General features: G+C 36.3%; 1 protein-coding gene across 1 annotated transcript; it reads left to right on the forward strand.

The window, feature by feature from the left end:
• Nucleotides 1–987: 987 nt before the first annotated feature.
• TWF1 (twinfilin actin binding protein 1) lies at nt 988–15,075 on the forward strand. The gene is made up of 9 exons (XM_024575693.3): nt 988–1,100; nt 2,740–2,817; nt 4,548–4,726; nt 7,913–8,008; nt 9,157–9,261; nt 10,841–10,966; nt 11,249–11,399; nt 11,529–11,650; nt 12,954–15,075. The coding sequence occupies exons 1-9, from the start codon at nt 1,076–1,078 to the stop codon at nt 13,122–13,124; spliced, it is 1,053 nt and encodes a 350-aa protein (XP_024431461.2). The 5' UTR covers nt 988–1,075; the 3' UTR covers nt 13,125–15,075.
• The last annotated feature ends 683 nt before the right edge of the window (nt 15,076–15,758 follow it).

Genomic DNA, 15,758 nt, shown 5'->3' on the forward strand with positions numbered 1-15,758 from the left:
ATAGCAACCACATTTGCTGTGATCCTTGCAAAAAAACGACTGCTTGCCTGCTTGTTAATAACTAATTTAAAATATATTGTATTTAAAGAGTGATTTGTTAGCTTGCCCTTATATTATTGGCCTGACCAAACTACTTGTTGATAAGCAGATTGAACTTTTGTATATTTGTCAGTTCGAGGCCCTTGAAACAGAAGAGCCAGCTTTCTACCTAGAAAACTAATCTAGGAGTGGCAGAAAAACAAGTACAAAAATAATTACTAAAAAAGGGAAACATATGTTCATAAACTTTTAAATAACGGAAAATAATTTTAAATATCCTGTTGCCTTGCAAATTTATCAAGGAAATATTGAATAATTACGTGATTAAATAATTGGGCCAATCTTACACAGAGTATTATAATCTGCAACGGTAGAACTGACCGCAGAGTAGTTAAATCACCCAATACTCTCACTCTCAATGGCTGTCTTTTTGGGGATTAAGAGAAAGGAAAACTCGGTCTGTAAATGAGGCCAACTGAAAAAAAGAAAGTTAAATCAATTTAAAAGCGTGGGAAAATTTGGTAGGAGACCGCCTATGGTACATTAATTCCCATTTTAAAATATTGGGCGGGAAGCGACCTTTCACATTAATTCGTATAGGTTTCAGGAAGAGTTAACCAAGGAGGATACTGTGCACATCAATTTAAGCTGAAAATGTAAGTTCAGTGAAATTTTCATTCCGTTTTTGAGCATGCCTTCGCTGAACCAGTGAATGGGTGGGTCGGCAGGGTTGCTGGAAGCACAGCCATCCAGTGGGCTCCCTGGGGTTGCACCGAGGTGGGTGGGAGAAGCGGCGGCAGGTGGCGAGGGCAGGGACCCGGGGCCGTGGAACTGCAGTCCGCCCACGAGAACACTAGCAGGTGGCGCGTTTGCGGGGGCGCGGTGGGACGCCGCCGGCCTCACGGGGGGGCGGGGCAGCCGCCGGTCGCAGACTGATGACGCGCTGGGCCGGCGGTGGAGCCGCCACTTCCTGGAGTCACCGGCCGGGGCCGCTCGCTGTAGTCAGCGTCGGACCCGGGAGCCCACAGCCGCCGCCATGTCCCATCAGACCGGCATCCAAGGTAACGGTGCCCTGTGGGTCCAGCGGGGAAGGGACTCCCGAGAGGCCGCGGGCGAGCCGGGCGGGTTGCGGGCCGGGCAAGACAGAAGTCTGGCCCGGAGCGCGGGGAGTCGGTCTCACGGGGTGAGCCGGGCCTCTGCGCCTCCCCACGCTCGGCTGTCCCGGGAGCTCCCCGGCCTGCGTCCCTCCCAGCCCGGGCCCGGCAGCTGCCACGTTGCAGACGGACCTGAAATTCGCTGGAGCGAAGGAAATTGGTTTCCGAGGTGGACGGGGTGAAGGGGGCGTGCCTTCCACTGCCCCCGAGAAATAGCCCAACTTTTCCCCCTTTTCATCAGGTAGGGAAGTCCTGGGAAGGTGGAGGCGACTGTGGCTTCTTTTACTGTTGAGAGACTGGAGAATTTTTCTTTTTACGGTACAAAGGATTTTGACTATAAAAAGAAAGATGCTGGAATGTTTTTCATTCCCACTAAGAGGTCCCAAACTCTTCTGCCAAAACGGAACATGAAATATATTCTGAAATGATGAGTATGGGATGTTTTAGGGTTTTGGTTTTTTTTTTTTAGGTACTCCCCCAAGGAACTGGAAAGTCGGATCTGTGTGGCTGCCTTTAATTATCCGTGCAGGCAGTTGAATGTGCCATTATATCTCCCCTCCATCCCTCGTTTGGAAATGGGCAGTCTGGAAGCGCTCACCTCATCTCGATCAAATAATATATCCCGGGGTTACTCGAGATCGCTTAATGAGTTCTCATATTAACACAAGCTCTTTCTGTTAATAGACAACGCATCTTTTCCGTAGATGAACATTTCATTGTGTTTTGTTCTTAAGGGTCGTTGATAGTACTCACACCTTCCCTAGCACACAGGAACGTAATCAAAATAGTCTCAGATCTAAAAGCATTGTTTTTGTCCGAGTTAGTTTTTACATTTCAATATGTAACTTCCCACACTTGAGCCTTATTGCGAGCACTGCTTAAATAGTGGTTCTTGCCGTCAAGCGTGCAACCCAAGAACGAAACTTTCTGAAGCTTTAATAAGACCACAAGGTTTAGGTTGTTAAATATATATTTACTCAATGAGCTTATTTCAGCTTTTTGAGAAATAGAAGTTAGAAAAATGTAACCAAGTATAGGCTTGAATGCATTTTATTGACTTTTTAAAAAATCAGGATAGGATATCTGATATTTAGTGTTATTTTTCGTGTGAAAATGCACAAAATGAATTGATGAAGGTGTTTTTGTTTATCATAAGCTTGCCATTGCACTAGAATTGGAAAGTAGGTTTTCAACATTTTTCAAAGAAGCAATAAAGATGTTTTACAAAATTGTAATTTATTCATTAATGGCTTTGAGTAACTTTAATGTATTCACTCCCAGTGTTATTTCTGTATAGAATTATCTAGCTAAAACAAATTAGAATTAACATTAATTCTTTAAAAATACATTTATATTTCTTAGCTGTATATGCTGTCCACTATGTTTTACCTTTAAGTTTTTAAATTACTGATAAGAAGAGGATGCTACATACTGAAGATATTTTGCTTTGTATTATAATTTATTTTTCCTCATTTAAGTAGCATTAGAGAGTTTTAACATGTAAGTATATAAAATAGGTTTGTGTTTCTTTATTTTTTTTCCACAGCAAGTGAAGATGTTAAAGATGTCTTTGCCAGAGCAAGAAATGGAAAATACAGACTTTTGAAAATATCTATTGAAAATGGTTAGTTAAACATTTTTATTTATTGCTTGTCCTTGGATTATTGGGTGTTAAATTTTTAAACTTTTAAGTTGTTGTCAGTGACTTGAGCTGTTAATGTGAAGCAAGTTCAAAGCTTGCCTTTAGGTAATTTGGATCCTGTTCATTTTGGACATATCGCATAGCCCCCTGCGTACCTTCTGAATTCCTCACCTGACTATCACAGGAAGAGAAAGATGTTTTTTGGTGTGATGATGTCCTCTTGTACTTTTTGTCTCCGTTTCTGCACGACAGTCGTTTCTAATGTCAGTGCTTCCATTTCTGGAATGGAAATCAGTAAACAGGTGATTACCTGAAAGAAGTTATTGATGAATCGTTGAGTAAAGTTAGTTTTGAAGTAGAAACAAAGAGTTTCAAACTCTCCTATTTTCTCCACTTGGTTGCACACTATGCTGTAGAAATGATTTCACTTTCTTTTGGGAAAAAGTTCTGAGAATGTAACAAATTATAAATTGATTGTTTCAAAATCTGTAAACAGGGAAAAATTGGTTGGGTGGGAGACTCTTAATTTTTCTAGAACTGAATTTGAACAATTTATTTTATAGCTACTTAATCACAAATCAATGTTAAAATATTCCATTGGCCTAATTTCCTAAAAACCTTGAAATATTTTGCTTTAGAAAAATAACTTGTTCTCTCATAAACTGAAAGTAAATTTGCTCTCTATTTTCTACTTATATATTAAAACTACCAGAATAGTTTGAAAATACGCAGTTGTTCTATACATATTACCACGCTGAACAGGAGAAAACATATACTGTAAAGCAACACGTTTTAGAAATACTGAGCTACAATTTTAAATGCCATTACGTCCTAACTTACTATTAATGTAAAATAGTAAAGTATAACTAGCATCACTATAGAAGGAAAATGACACTGTTTCCAAAATCGTTATGTTCTGGTTTTACTTTTATGTTTGTTTTGAGACAGAATTTTAAAGAAGGAAATTCCGAAGAATACAAAGAATAATATAACATACTTCCATCTCCTCTTAATAACTGCTACTAATGTGAATAGAATTTTATCATGTGACTATGTCACATATTACATGTCCATTTTCTTATTGATGATATTGAGGCTATTTTCAGTTTCCACTATTACGTAGTGCTTCACTGAACACCTTTGTATATACGTGCAAGAGATTCTCTCTGCAGAGTACATACACATTCTTACTTCATTCTGCCAAATAAGTGCCTTAAAGGGGCTATACCAACTGATGCTACTGGACAGATTTTAAATTATTAGCATTATGGCCAAATAGAGCTAAACCTCGTTTTATTTAATATTTCTTACTGTGCAATTCAGTGTTATTTCAGAAGTTATCCTTTGAGAGGTACACTTATTTAAATATAGTTTGTTGATAACTTATAAGCATTTTAGGAGGTAGAATATCTCCTAAATATCACCTATTCTTCAACCATCCAGCTCATCTGTTTATGACCATTTTTATCAGTTCCTTGTGTTTTTTCATATATAATATTACTTTAACCATGCTAATCATAAAGTTTTTGTATGTTTTTAGTACTACTTTATATCATAATTATTTTTTGTATAACAAGCATTTTCCTTTCAATTTTTTTGATGTGAATAATAGTAATTAGGAAATAACTATAAATTTATGTTTCTATTCTTCCTTACTCTGTTATTTGTTATTTCATACCATTTATGTACCTTTTAAAAATTGTTCTTTATAGAGAAACTTGTGATTGGGTCATGCAGTCAGCCTTCAGATTCCTGGGATAAGGACTATGATTCCTTTGTTTTACCCCTGTTGGAGGACAAACAGCCATGCTATATATTATTCAGGTTGGATTCTCAGAATGCCCAGGGATATGAATGGATATTCATTGCATGGTCTCCAGATCATTCTCATGTAAGTAGCTTTTTTGTAACTTGCTTAACATTAAATGCTAGAATGTTTTGTTTCTGAAATATTCCTAGGCTAACAGTTAAGAAGCAACAGTCATTTCTCAGAAGGGAATGATCATGGAGAAAATCCTTAGATTAGTAATATGAAATTAGGGGCGATGTGCTTAGATTTAGAAGTTTTGCCCTTGAAATGGATAGAATTATTGATTTAAAATCTTAAAATCTCTGGCAGTCATAAAGAACTATGGACCTTTATTTAAAGTATGAAGCAAACTTTGGTATGAGAGTAATAATTCTGAAAACTGATTGAACATTATATTAAATATACTCTTTGTTTTTAGTATGTTTTATGGATTATGTTATTACAGTTGTCCCACTTTTTCCCCTTTTGCCCCACTCCGTCCAGTACCCCACTTCCCTCCAGCAATCTCCCCCCTCCCCTTAGTTCATGTCCATGGGTCGTACATATAAGTTCTTTGGCTTCTCCATTTCCTATAATATTCTTAACGTTCACTTGTCTACCAATTATGCTTTTTAATCCCAGGACCTTTTCCCTTAACTTCCCCATCCCCTCTCCCCACGGATAACCCTCCAAATGATCTCCATACCTATGATTCTGTTCCTGTTCTGGTGGTTTGCTTAGTTTCTTTTTTTTTTTTTCTTTTTTTTTTATTCAGTTTTTGATTGTTGCCAATGTGTTGCCTTTTTTAATGTTCATAGTTTTGATCTTCTTTATCTTCTTTTGCTTAAATACGTCCCTTTAACATTTCATGTAAGGCTTGGTGATGATGAACTCCTTCAGCTTTACCTTCTCTGGGAAGCACTGTATGGGCCCTTCCATTCCAAATGATAGCTTTGCTGGATAGAGTGATCTTGGTTGTAGGTCCTTGCTTTTCATCACTTTGAATACTTCTCGCCAGTCCCTTCTGGCCTGCAAAGTTTGTTTTGAGAAATCAGCTGACAGCCTTATCGGAACTCCTTTGTAAGTAAGTCTCTGATTTCCTCTTGCTGCTTTTAAGGTTCTCTTTTTATCTTTAACCTTTGGCATTTTAATTATGACATGTCTTGGTGTGGTCCTCTTTGGGTCCAACTTGTTTGGGACTCTGTGCTTCCTGAACTTGTATGTCCATTTGCTTGGCCAAATTTGTCATTAGTTTTTCAAATAAGTTTTCAGTTTCTTGCTTTTCCTCTTTTCCTTCTGGCCATCCCTGTGATTTGGATATTGGCATGATTAGAAAAGTCCCAGAGTCTTTTACTATCCTCATTTTTTTGAATTCTTGTTTCTTCATTCTGTTCTGGTTGAATGTTTATTTCTTCCTTCTGGTCCAGATTACTGATCTGAATCCTGGCTTCCATCCCTTCACTGTTGGTTCCCTGTAGATTTTTCTTTATTTCATTTACTGTAACTTTCATTTCTTCCTTTATGTTGTTGCTGTACTCAATGTACATCCTGTGAGCATCCTGATCACCAGTGTTTTGAATTCTGCATCTGATAGGTTGGTTATCTCCGTTTCATTTCGTTCTTTTTCTGGAGTTCTGTTCTGTTCTTTCATCTGGGCCATATTTCTTTGTCCCTGTGTTTGTTTCTGTGTATTAAAGAGCTGCTCTGACTCCCTGTAAAAGGCACCTGTAAATTGTGTGGGGTGTAGTTGTAGGTAATTGCCAGGGTAGAGCAACCCGCTTCACTGCTTTGTGTCTCTGTGTTGGGGGAGGGTTTGGACAGGGGACAGTGCTGCTGCTTGGCTTCTGGGGGTTTGCCCAGCATTCACCCCATTTCTAGTCACTTCACTTACACCCTGTATGTGACTGGTGCCCTTCCAGCTGTTGCCCTGGTGTCGAATCCCAGAGTGGGTGGGTTTGCATATGTAGTAAGACCGTGCAGGCCCCTTAAGCGAAGTTTTCTGAAAATTCAGCAGTTTTTTCCGCAGCCCCAATCCTTACTGGTTTTTACAGCCAGAAGTTATGGGATTTATCTTCCTGGCACTGGAACCCTGGCTATGCAGTCTGGTCTGGGGCTGAGAGTGTTTGCTCCCTATGTATCCCTTGCTCCCAAGGTGTCCCTCCCTATTTTATCCACCACATGTGAATGTAGGACTGCCCATGCCCATTCCACTGCTGCCGCTGCTGCCTGCCCGCGCCACACTGGCCCACACTGCATCTCTTCGCCTCTCCACCCTCTCTCCACCCTCTCTCCACCTCTCCTACCATCTAGATGAATGTGGCTTCTTTCAATCCTTGGTTGTTGGACTTCATACAGTTGAATTTTCTGACATATTTAGTTGTAATTCCTTCTTGGAGTTGCACAAGGAAGTGATGCATGTGTATGCTCCCATCTTGACCAGAAGTCCTATATTAAATACTATTAATAGCTGCCATTCAAGTGATACACAACAATTTTTTTGTAAAGTTATAATTGACTATATAGATCGACTAAATAGAACAGAAACAAAATTAATATATGGATACTGCCAGTATTTTTAAGAGTAATTCTCTTGTTTCTTGTAGAAAAACTATAATTTTTAAAGCTATATATATATTATTCTCAAAAACCATTCTCTCTTTTTTAATTTCATATATCCTATCTGAAGGAAGTACTAGATTTGACATGTAGGATTATGACATGATTTCTATTGGTTGACGGTTGTCTTTAGTTTTCCACAGATGCTATTAGAGTCTTTAATAATTATATATGTCATGGTTCTTTTTACTTATGTGCCCTTCTCATAATGGTATATGCCATATATGCCACAGATAGGCCATGACATTTGATTCTTAATTAGTAATATCTAATCTAGATTTACTTCTAGTAAAATGTCAGTATCAAGGTTACTTCATTTCATTGTTTCCTTTCTCATTTTAATAGTGTTTTAAGTAGTTTTTTATTCTTGAAGTCATTTTATACTTTGAAAATGAGTATTTTTTAAAATTTAGATTTTTTCCCACTTTTTGAAAACGATATTATAAATCGAAATCTATCCCGAAGAGCCGTTGATAGTTTAGATGCTGGTGTTCGGATGTCTGTTTGTGGACACACACTTTAGCGTATTACAGTCAGTAGGTTTCAGCTTTATCACAGTTTATTTTACTTTGAATGTGCTTGAAGATTTTAATGTATTCAGACAGTGCTTTCTTTCGTTATGATAGCTTTTTTTATCTGTAGACTTCTAAGCAAACTTTCACAACTTAATAGGTCCGTCAGAAAATGTTGTATGCAGCAACGAGAGCAACTCTGAAAAAGGAGTTTGGAGGGGGCCACATTAAAGATGAAGTATTCGGAACAGTAAAGGTACAAAACTTGTACTTTTGTAATTACACATGGTGGAAAAACTCCTAGGTAATGGGTAATTGATATGAGTTCAGATTGAGGAATTTGTAAACATAAGAGAAAATATTGTTATATTTCATATGATACATAAGTTAACTGAAACATTGCACTTATCCTTTAAAAAATGTGTTGAAATCTCCTTTGTTAGACTTCAAAACCTAGAATATACCTTAGAGACGCTCTGGCGCACGCCCTCGTTTAGTTTGACCACTTCATTTTAATGATGGGGAAATAGGCTCGGAAAATAAGAGACTAATTGATAAAGTAATTTTTAGATACTATGGGCATTTATACCCATGCTGTGGAAACAGTAACTATTTTATTTAAATCAGAATACTGAGACAGGTAAATTGATTTAGTAGTTAATTGGGGTAATTAATTGATTAATATATTTTATTTAGTTAAATTACTATAATTTTACTTTGTTATAAAATTTGTATGTATTTATACATATATACACAAATTAGGGAAATTGAAATATAGTTTTTGAACAGGGTCTTTTTTGGTTTTGTCTAGGTCTTTTATTCTGATTCAGAAAGTAATATAACCTGTTATATAGAATACAAGTTCAGACGGGAATACTTTGCTTATTCACCATTAGTTAGCCTGGTTTCTCAATTCTGTCCTCAGTTTTCCAAACCACAAAATTTTGATGAAAAGAGAACCTCTTTGGAATATTTTTTTCTTTGAAATAAGAGCTATCATTATTTTCTATGAATAATTAAAGAGAAACTATGTCAATGTAATAAGAATTCAGTATCTGAGTATGTTGGTTATTAAATAATTATAGGACAGGCTTCCCCAGAAAGTTCATGATAATTGTCCTTTAGACTTAAAGTATGATTGGGTTCATCACATGGCTGACCATCACCACCACCGCACTCATAAAGAGACTTAGTAATTATACAACTATAGGAAATGATGAGTAGATTCTCCCCTTAAAATTTTTGAAACCTATAGAATAGAGGATTAAAAAAATAAGAAATAGTAAAATTATTGATAGTATTTTCAATTAAAATATTTTCTGTTAAGTTAACAATTTTGTCCTAAATAACCTCACTGAGGTTTGACGTCCAGAGAGTCACAGTAGCGCATTTCTCTGCTCACAGGAAGATGTGTCATTACATGGGTATAAAAAGTATTTGCTGTCGCAGTCTTCTCCGGCCCCACTGACTGCAGCTGAGGAAGAGTTACGACAGATTAAAATAAATGAGGTAAATTACCGCTTTGAAATCATTGCAAGATTTTAAGTGTTTGACATGTATTTTTATTTAATAGATATAGAGACAACTAGACAATAAATAGGCAGCTTACATTTATTCTATTTGGTTTAGAGACGAGTATGCTGAGTGTGTTTTCAGGAACTTCACGTCAATTCCATACATAGCCTTTTTCAGTTGTTACAAAATATGTGACAGAGTAGTAAACCTTCCTGTTAGGAGCACAACCGTTTAGCTGTGTACTTTGAATACTAAATAATGGAACAAGTGTGTTACCCATTTGGTGCCAGGAATATTGTATCTAATGAGGTTGCCTGAAGCAGGTTTGTTTTATGTTATTTCAGATAATAGTGATGACTAAAGAAAATAAAATATAAATGCAATGAGATGTTGAAGAGTTCTAGAAGCTCTATATATTAGCTTCTGTGAACACTATTTGGATGGTATTTAAATATGAATGTATTTGTGTAGCATATTCGAGTTAATAAATTCCATCCATATTATAGCTTCTCATTTTTTAATGTGTTTACTGCATCCATTCTAGTTACAAGCTATAAAAGCTACTGTATTTCTACTGGAATTTATAGAAAAGAACAAGTAGCATAAACCACCATTTACTAGTCTGAGGAACAGACTAACAGGAATTAGTCTGGAAAATGATTAAATATTATTAAATATTAACCTGCTAGCAAGGATCTACTTTTATATTATTTTAACTCAGGTAATTCGAGTAGGGGTTTTTATGTGATTTTTTTTTTTATAAGTTTGATAGTGTGTTTTATTCCTTGCACTCAGAACCCAGAGGACCGTGTTGGGGTACGCACTTGCATATGTTCTATGATGTTTTCATTACCCAGTACCACTTACGCTGTAGAATCTCCATTCTTTTTGTAAAGTGAAATTTCTATTGGACTTTTTGTTGCAACACTGCAAAAGAGATCCTATATTAGTCATTATTTATTGAGTATAAAAGTCTTAAACACATGCATTGAAAGCTTTCTTGACGTGCTCTTCTTCCAGTCCCTGTACACCACGTTCTCAGTAACGAGAGCTCTGAGTCTGGAACTTCTGCAGTTTGTTGAGCTGTGTCGTGTCTTCGTTTACTGTTTGTACTCTTTTCAGTTCAGTGCATGGCCTTCGTGTTTCATTTTATGTCTGGTAGAACAAAGTGAAGTTCTATACGTGATTTTATATATATCACATTTATAAATTTTACCAAGTAAAATTTAATAATTAAGGTGGAATCTGAAGACATTCAGAGAGCCTATGTAGCTCATTGCAGTTGGGCCAAACATAAACAAAACCCCCAAATGCACCACTAACACTTAGTTCACTCCCAGCGTTTTCATAAAGATGTGTCACGCATTGTGCATGTTGATGAGTGCCAGCAGAACATTAACAAATGTGAAAAATTTGCTCCTTAAGTTTGTAGTGTTCTCAGTGTTAATTTTAACTACATTGAAATGGGCAAGGGAGGAATGACCACTTTATAGAAGCTGGGTTCTGTTATCTTTGCCATGTTCCACTGCCAAATGCTGACAACTCATCAGTGCGTTAAATATGTCATACTCAGGTACAGACTGACGTGGGCGTGGACACTAAGCATCAAACACTGCAAGGAGTAGCCTTTCCTATTTCTCGAGAAGCTTTTCAGGCTCTGGAAAAATTGAACAACAGACAGCTCAACTATGTGCAATTGGTAAGAAAGAGACATATAATGATTATGAAGTGGCTGCTGTTTTGGGTTATAGTTTCTATAAGCTTATGGCTTATAGAAGGTCTATTTTTAGTAGGTTAAAAAATGTTTTATTTGCTTCCTGGGTATTTTTATTTGTATTTTTAAGCTACAAAAGCAACATATAATGTGTTCATGGGAAAAAGTCAAACCTACGTAAGTTTCCCCTTCTCTCCTAGTATTTTAATTATAAATTTTAAATATCTCCATCTGTTTTAATGCACACATTTTATTTCTTATTGACAGGAAATAGATATAAAAAATGAAGTTATTATTTTGGCCAGCACAACAAATACAGAACTAAAAGATTTGCCAAAGAGGATTCCCAAGGATTCAGCACGTTACCATTTCTTTCTATATAAACATTCCCATGAAGGAGACTATTTGGAGTCCATAGGTATGTGACACCTTTGGTTTTAACATGTTGCTTATTGCTTGCTCAGAAGGCTGAGTTATAGTTTTATGAGGTTCAGTATTCGCTTTAATTGATATACTGCTAATTATATTGTTATTTTTTACCCTACAGTTTTTATTTATTCAATGCCTGGGTACACGTGCAGTATAAGAGAACGGATGCTGTATTCTAGCTGCAAGAGCCCTCTGCTAGACATCGTAGAGAGACAACTACAAATGGATGTCATTAGAAAGGTAATTACCTACCTATTTATCCATCTCATTTATTTTGTACAATGTATCTATCAGTGTTTTTATCTAATGCTTGCCTACTTATTTAAAAATGTTGCAGTTTTTGCTAGCCTTTTATTGTCTTTTCCATGTAGTTCATGATCTTTTGTGATTTATGAGTATTTTTTCTTGTTCTCATCATAAATACTTGGGATTTTCTCTACTCCTGTCATGACCCCAAGTCTCCCTAGAGGTCTGTACTCTCTAATATGTAGCCACAAACTGCATGTGACTATTTAAATTTAAACATAAATTAAAATTAAATAAAATTCAGCATTCAGTTTCTTTTTCACAATAGCCACATTTCAGGTCCTCAGTAGCGACACGTGGCTAGTGGCTACTATGTTGGCCAGTGCAGAACGTGGAGAACAAGTCCGTACTGTAGAACATTCTGTTGGACAGTGCTGCTAGAGCTACACTCTTGTGAATGTCTCAAGGCTGGTTATTAATGAGGAATTTCAGTCTCCACATGTAATTGAATCATGGGATGGTTCAGAATCCATTTACTGGGAAAGGAGGGAATGGGCATAAATATTGGAATTTTGGGAGCTAAGCTACCAATTTTCTTAAATTTAGTTTCTTAAATATAGGTGAGGCATGGGTGAAGAAGTGGTTTATTCTTGAGACCTCCAACTCTGAAAACACAAGTCCTTGCAAACTACAGGTGTTTTAGGTACTGAACCTGAGGTGCTTTTTTTAAGTTCTGAAGAAGCTCCTTCTACAGCAAGTGCTGGCTAACTTTTTCTACAAGAGAACCAGACAGTAAACATTTCAGGCTTTGTCACGCCACATATGGTCTTTGTGACATATTCTTCCTTGTTTTTTAATTCTGTTTTTACAACCATTTGACATTATAAAACACACTCTTGGGCTAGATTGGCCTACAGGCCAAAGTTTGCTAACCCTGTGCTAGAGTGATTTTAAGTAACCCAGGTGATAAGGAACCATAAGTAATATTTCTTGAATATAGTGTATCAAAGCAGAGCTTGATACTTGAGAATACAGTGGTGGCATCAACTTTTAAACACTAAATTGAAGAAGAAAGAAGTTATTATAGCTAATTGTATATTCAAGCAACACTTTCTCTACCCCCCCCCCCCAAAAAAAAGGAAGTGAAACTATTTACACGTGGTCTTTGATTCTCTCTTCTGAAATGGGTGTTATATGTTCATTTGTGAGCATTCACACTTGACAACTGGCTCTTACAGGTTGTGCGTGTCGTTTTTTCTCATTTGGCAGCGCTCTTTATTAATCTCGTCTCTTCCAGATAGAGATAGACAATGGGGATGAGTTGACTGCAGACTTCCTGTATGAAGAAGTGCACCCCAAGCAGCATGCACATAAGCAAAGTTTTGCAAAACCAAAAGGTCCTGCAGGAAAAAGGGGAATTCGAAGACTAATAAGGGGTCCAGCTGAAACTGAAGCCACTACTGATTAATACCATTCTATTAAGTACTACAATACTAGTTTTTTAAAAGTCCAGCTTTTAGTACAGGAGAACTGAAATCATTCCATGTTGATATGTAGTAAGGAAAAAAGTTGTACTTTTTGAAAAATAGCACTTTTCACTTCTGTGTGTTTTTAAAATTAATGTTATAGAAGTCTCATGATTTCTATTTTTGAGTTAAAGCTAGGGAAGGTTTCAACACAGTGATGTTTAATTTTGTCACACTGTTTTCATAGAGTGATGATTCCACACTTTCACCTAATTCTTAAAGTTTTTTACAGATGGGCCAATTCCAGAAAGTCTAATGTCTGAAAGTAAGGTATACTTCTTATTACTCTTTAGTGAGACGTCAAATTTTTTTCTTTAAGGGAGAAAGACCTTAAAGTGTTCATACTACTTAGGGAGTATGTTAAGAACCAGCTTAGACTTTCTAAGCTGAAAATCAGTGTGCCTAAGTGGACAGTTGCTTGCTTTAAGGAGCACTGCTCTCAGAATGGGATCACACCTGCAGCTTTTAGAAACAGTGCTTCATTGCAGCAGTCTTCTCTTTGACTTTCTGGTTTTTTAAGTGGCATTAAAATTTAAGAAGATCGGCTCACTCTGAAACCTTAAGGGTACAAGATACTTTCTGTACTGCAGGGTTTCTCATTTCATTGAAAGACATGTTCATACAGCTTTAGTGATTTCTCTTTCTAGTGCTTTAAAAATTTCTATTTCTAAAGTAAGTCATTTTATTGTAAGTAGTGTGAGGCCAAGTATTTATGCTCAGTTGAATATTAAATTAATATAATTCAAAAGCAGGTAACACTTAAAGTCAATAATACTGAAAAAGTTTTAAACATCAAAATCGATATCTCTCCAAAATATATTTATAGGCAAATGTGCTTTATCATTTTTGAGCAAATATTCATGTTTAATCAAATTGTTTTAAAGTCCCAGTACTTATCAGCCCAAGACAGATAAACACTTAAGAATCTTGTTTCAATTTGTTATTTCAAAACCCATTTAACTGTTTTCTAAAGCTGTGCATTTTCAGCTACAACCTGCAAAGATTTTGAGCCTCATTTTTCTTTGATACTTGAAATAGAGGGAGCTAGAACACTTCATCATGTTTAATCTGTTAAACCTGCTGTGAGAGCCATAACTGGGAGGTGTTTTCTAAATGAACTGTGGGGATCCAGGATTTATAATTTTTTGATCTAAACTTAAACTTTATGCTGCATAAAACAATATCAGAAATGCACATTTCATAGTATAAAATATGAAACACTCACTTTTACACCTTATTATCTAAGGTAATATATGCACCTTTTAGAAATTCGATGTGTGTTCAAGTGAAGCATATTAGAACTACTTATAGTTTGACAGATTTTTTTCCTAGAATTAAGAGTATTTGTGTGGGGTTTTGTTTGTTTACAAATAATCAGACTATAATGTTTAAACATGCAAAGTAATCAGCAGTAATGTTGCACTGGTTTACTAAAGATACACTTTAAGTTGTTCCATGGGTGCGCACATAGACATACCATACACACAGATTCCTGCGTTGAGAATCCTGAAGCTGGTAGTTTTAGTCAGAAAGATGGTTGACCTGACATGAAGGCATAAAATAATTTAGTAGTGAATGTTTTTCTGTACTATTCATGTGCAATTATACTCTAAATTCCACCACACTACATGAAAATAAATGGACATTCCAGAGCATAGATGTGATTGTATGGTCTTAAACTAATCATTATTAAACCCATGATTGTTGGAAATCAGTGATGCATTTGTTAGAGAGTATAACTCATCGTTTACAGTATATTTTAGGTGGCATCATCATAACAATAGAAGGTGAATAAAATATTCCCAATAAATTTATATAGCATTGAAGAATTACGTCTTCTGTGGACATTTTATAAGTGCATTTTATATTGCAATAAATTTTTTTCTCTTTAAATTGTGTTCTAAGTTGGTTTTCTAGTATAACTTTTTTTAATGTTTATATAATTCTGCATAAGGCAATACCTGGTGATAACTTTGATATCCCATTCATCTCTTCATTTGTTGTTAACCTGTGTAAACCAAAAGGATTTAAAGTTTGAAACCTAGGCAAGTGTATCAAGAGTACTTACTGTAGATGAGAACTTTCCCACTGCCGCAGCAATAATGAAAACGCCATGCGTTACACAGTTCCTATGGTGATAGAAGTACCTCAGTACAGTAGGGTGACCAACGTGCTTGACACGAAGCTCTTAAGAAACCAGCTTATTCATTCAACAGATATTAAATGCACTCTGATTTATAGTTCATTATCAAATTGATCCTTTTTATTAGGGCTCCCTGGCAAAATGGGTGTCTTTGGTAGCAGTTTTACAAAAGACAGAATTGTCCTCGAAAGGGCTGATACTAAAAACTTTAAAAGTTAAGCTCTCTAAGGCCTTTGTACTCAGAACTGAGTGTGCCCGAGGTACGTATTGTAGTTTGGTATCTTCCCCACATTTTATTTGCATATATTTATACAGCCAGCCCTACGTTACAAAAAATGCTGATTCTGGGGCTTCATCTCTTGAGGTTTTGATACACTATGTGTGCCCAGGAATCATAGTTCCACAAATGATACGTATGTAGCCATAACTGGAT

Source organism: Desmodus rotundus, chromosome 3, assembly GCF_022682495.2.
Source record: "Desmodus rotundus isolate HL8 chromosome 3, HLdesRot8A.1, whole genome shotgun sequence".
In the NCBI taxonomy this organism is placed as follows: Eukaryota; Metazoa; Chordata; class Mammalia; order Chiroptera; family Phyllostomidae; genus Desmodus; species Desmodus rotundus.

Bases quoted from the DNA above. Each gene is read 5' to 3' on its own strand.
- TWF1 (XM_024575693.3), top strand. From the start codon at position 1,076: ATGTCCCATCAGACCGGCATCCAAG. The intron at 1,101-2,739 runs GTAACGGTGCCC...TTTTTTCCACAG, and splicing joins CCATCAGACCGGCATCCAAG to CAAGTGAAGATGTTAAAGAT. The intron at 4,727-7,912 runs GTAAGTAGCTTT...ACAACTTAATAG, and splicing joins GGTCTCCAGATCATTCTCAT to GTCCGTCAGAAAATGTTGTA.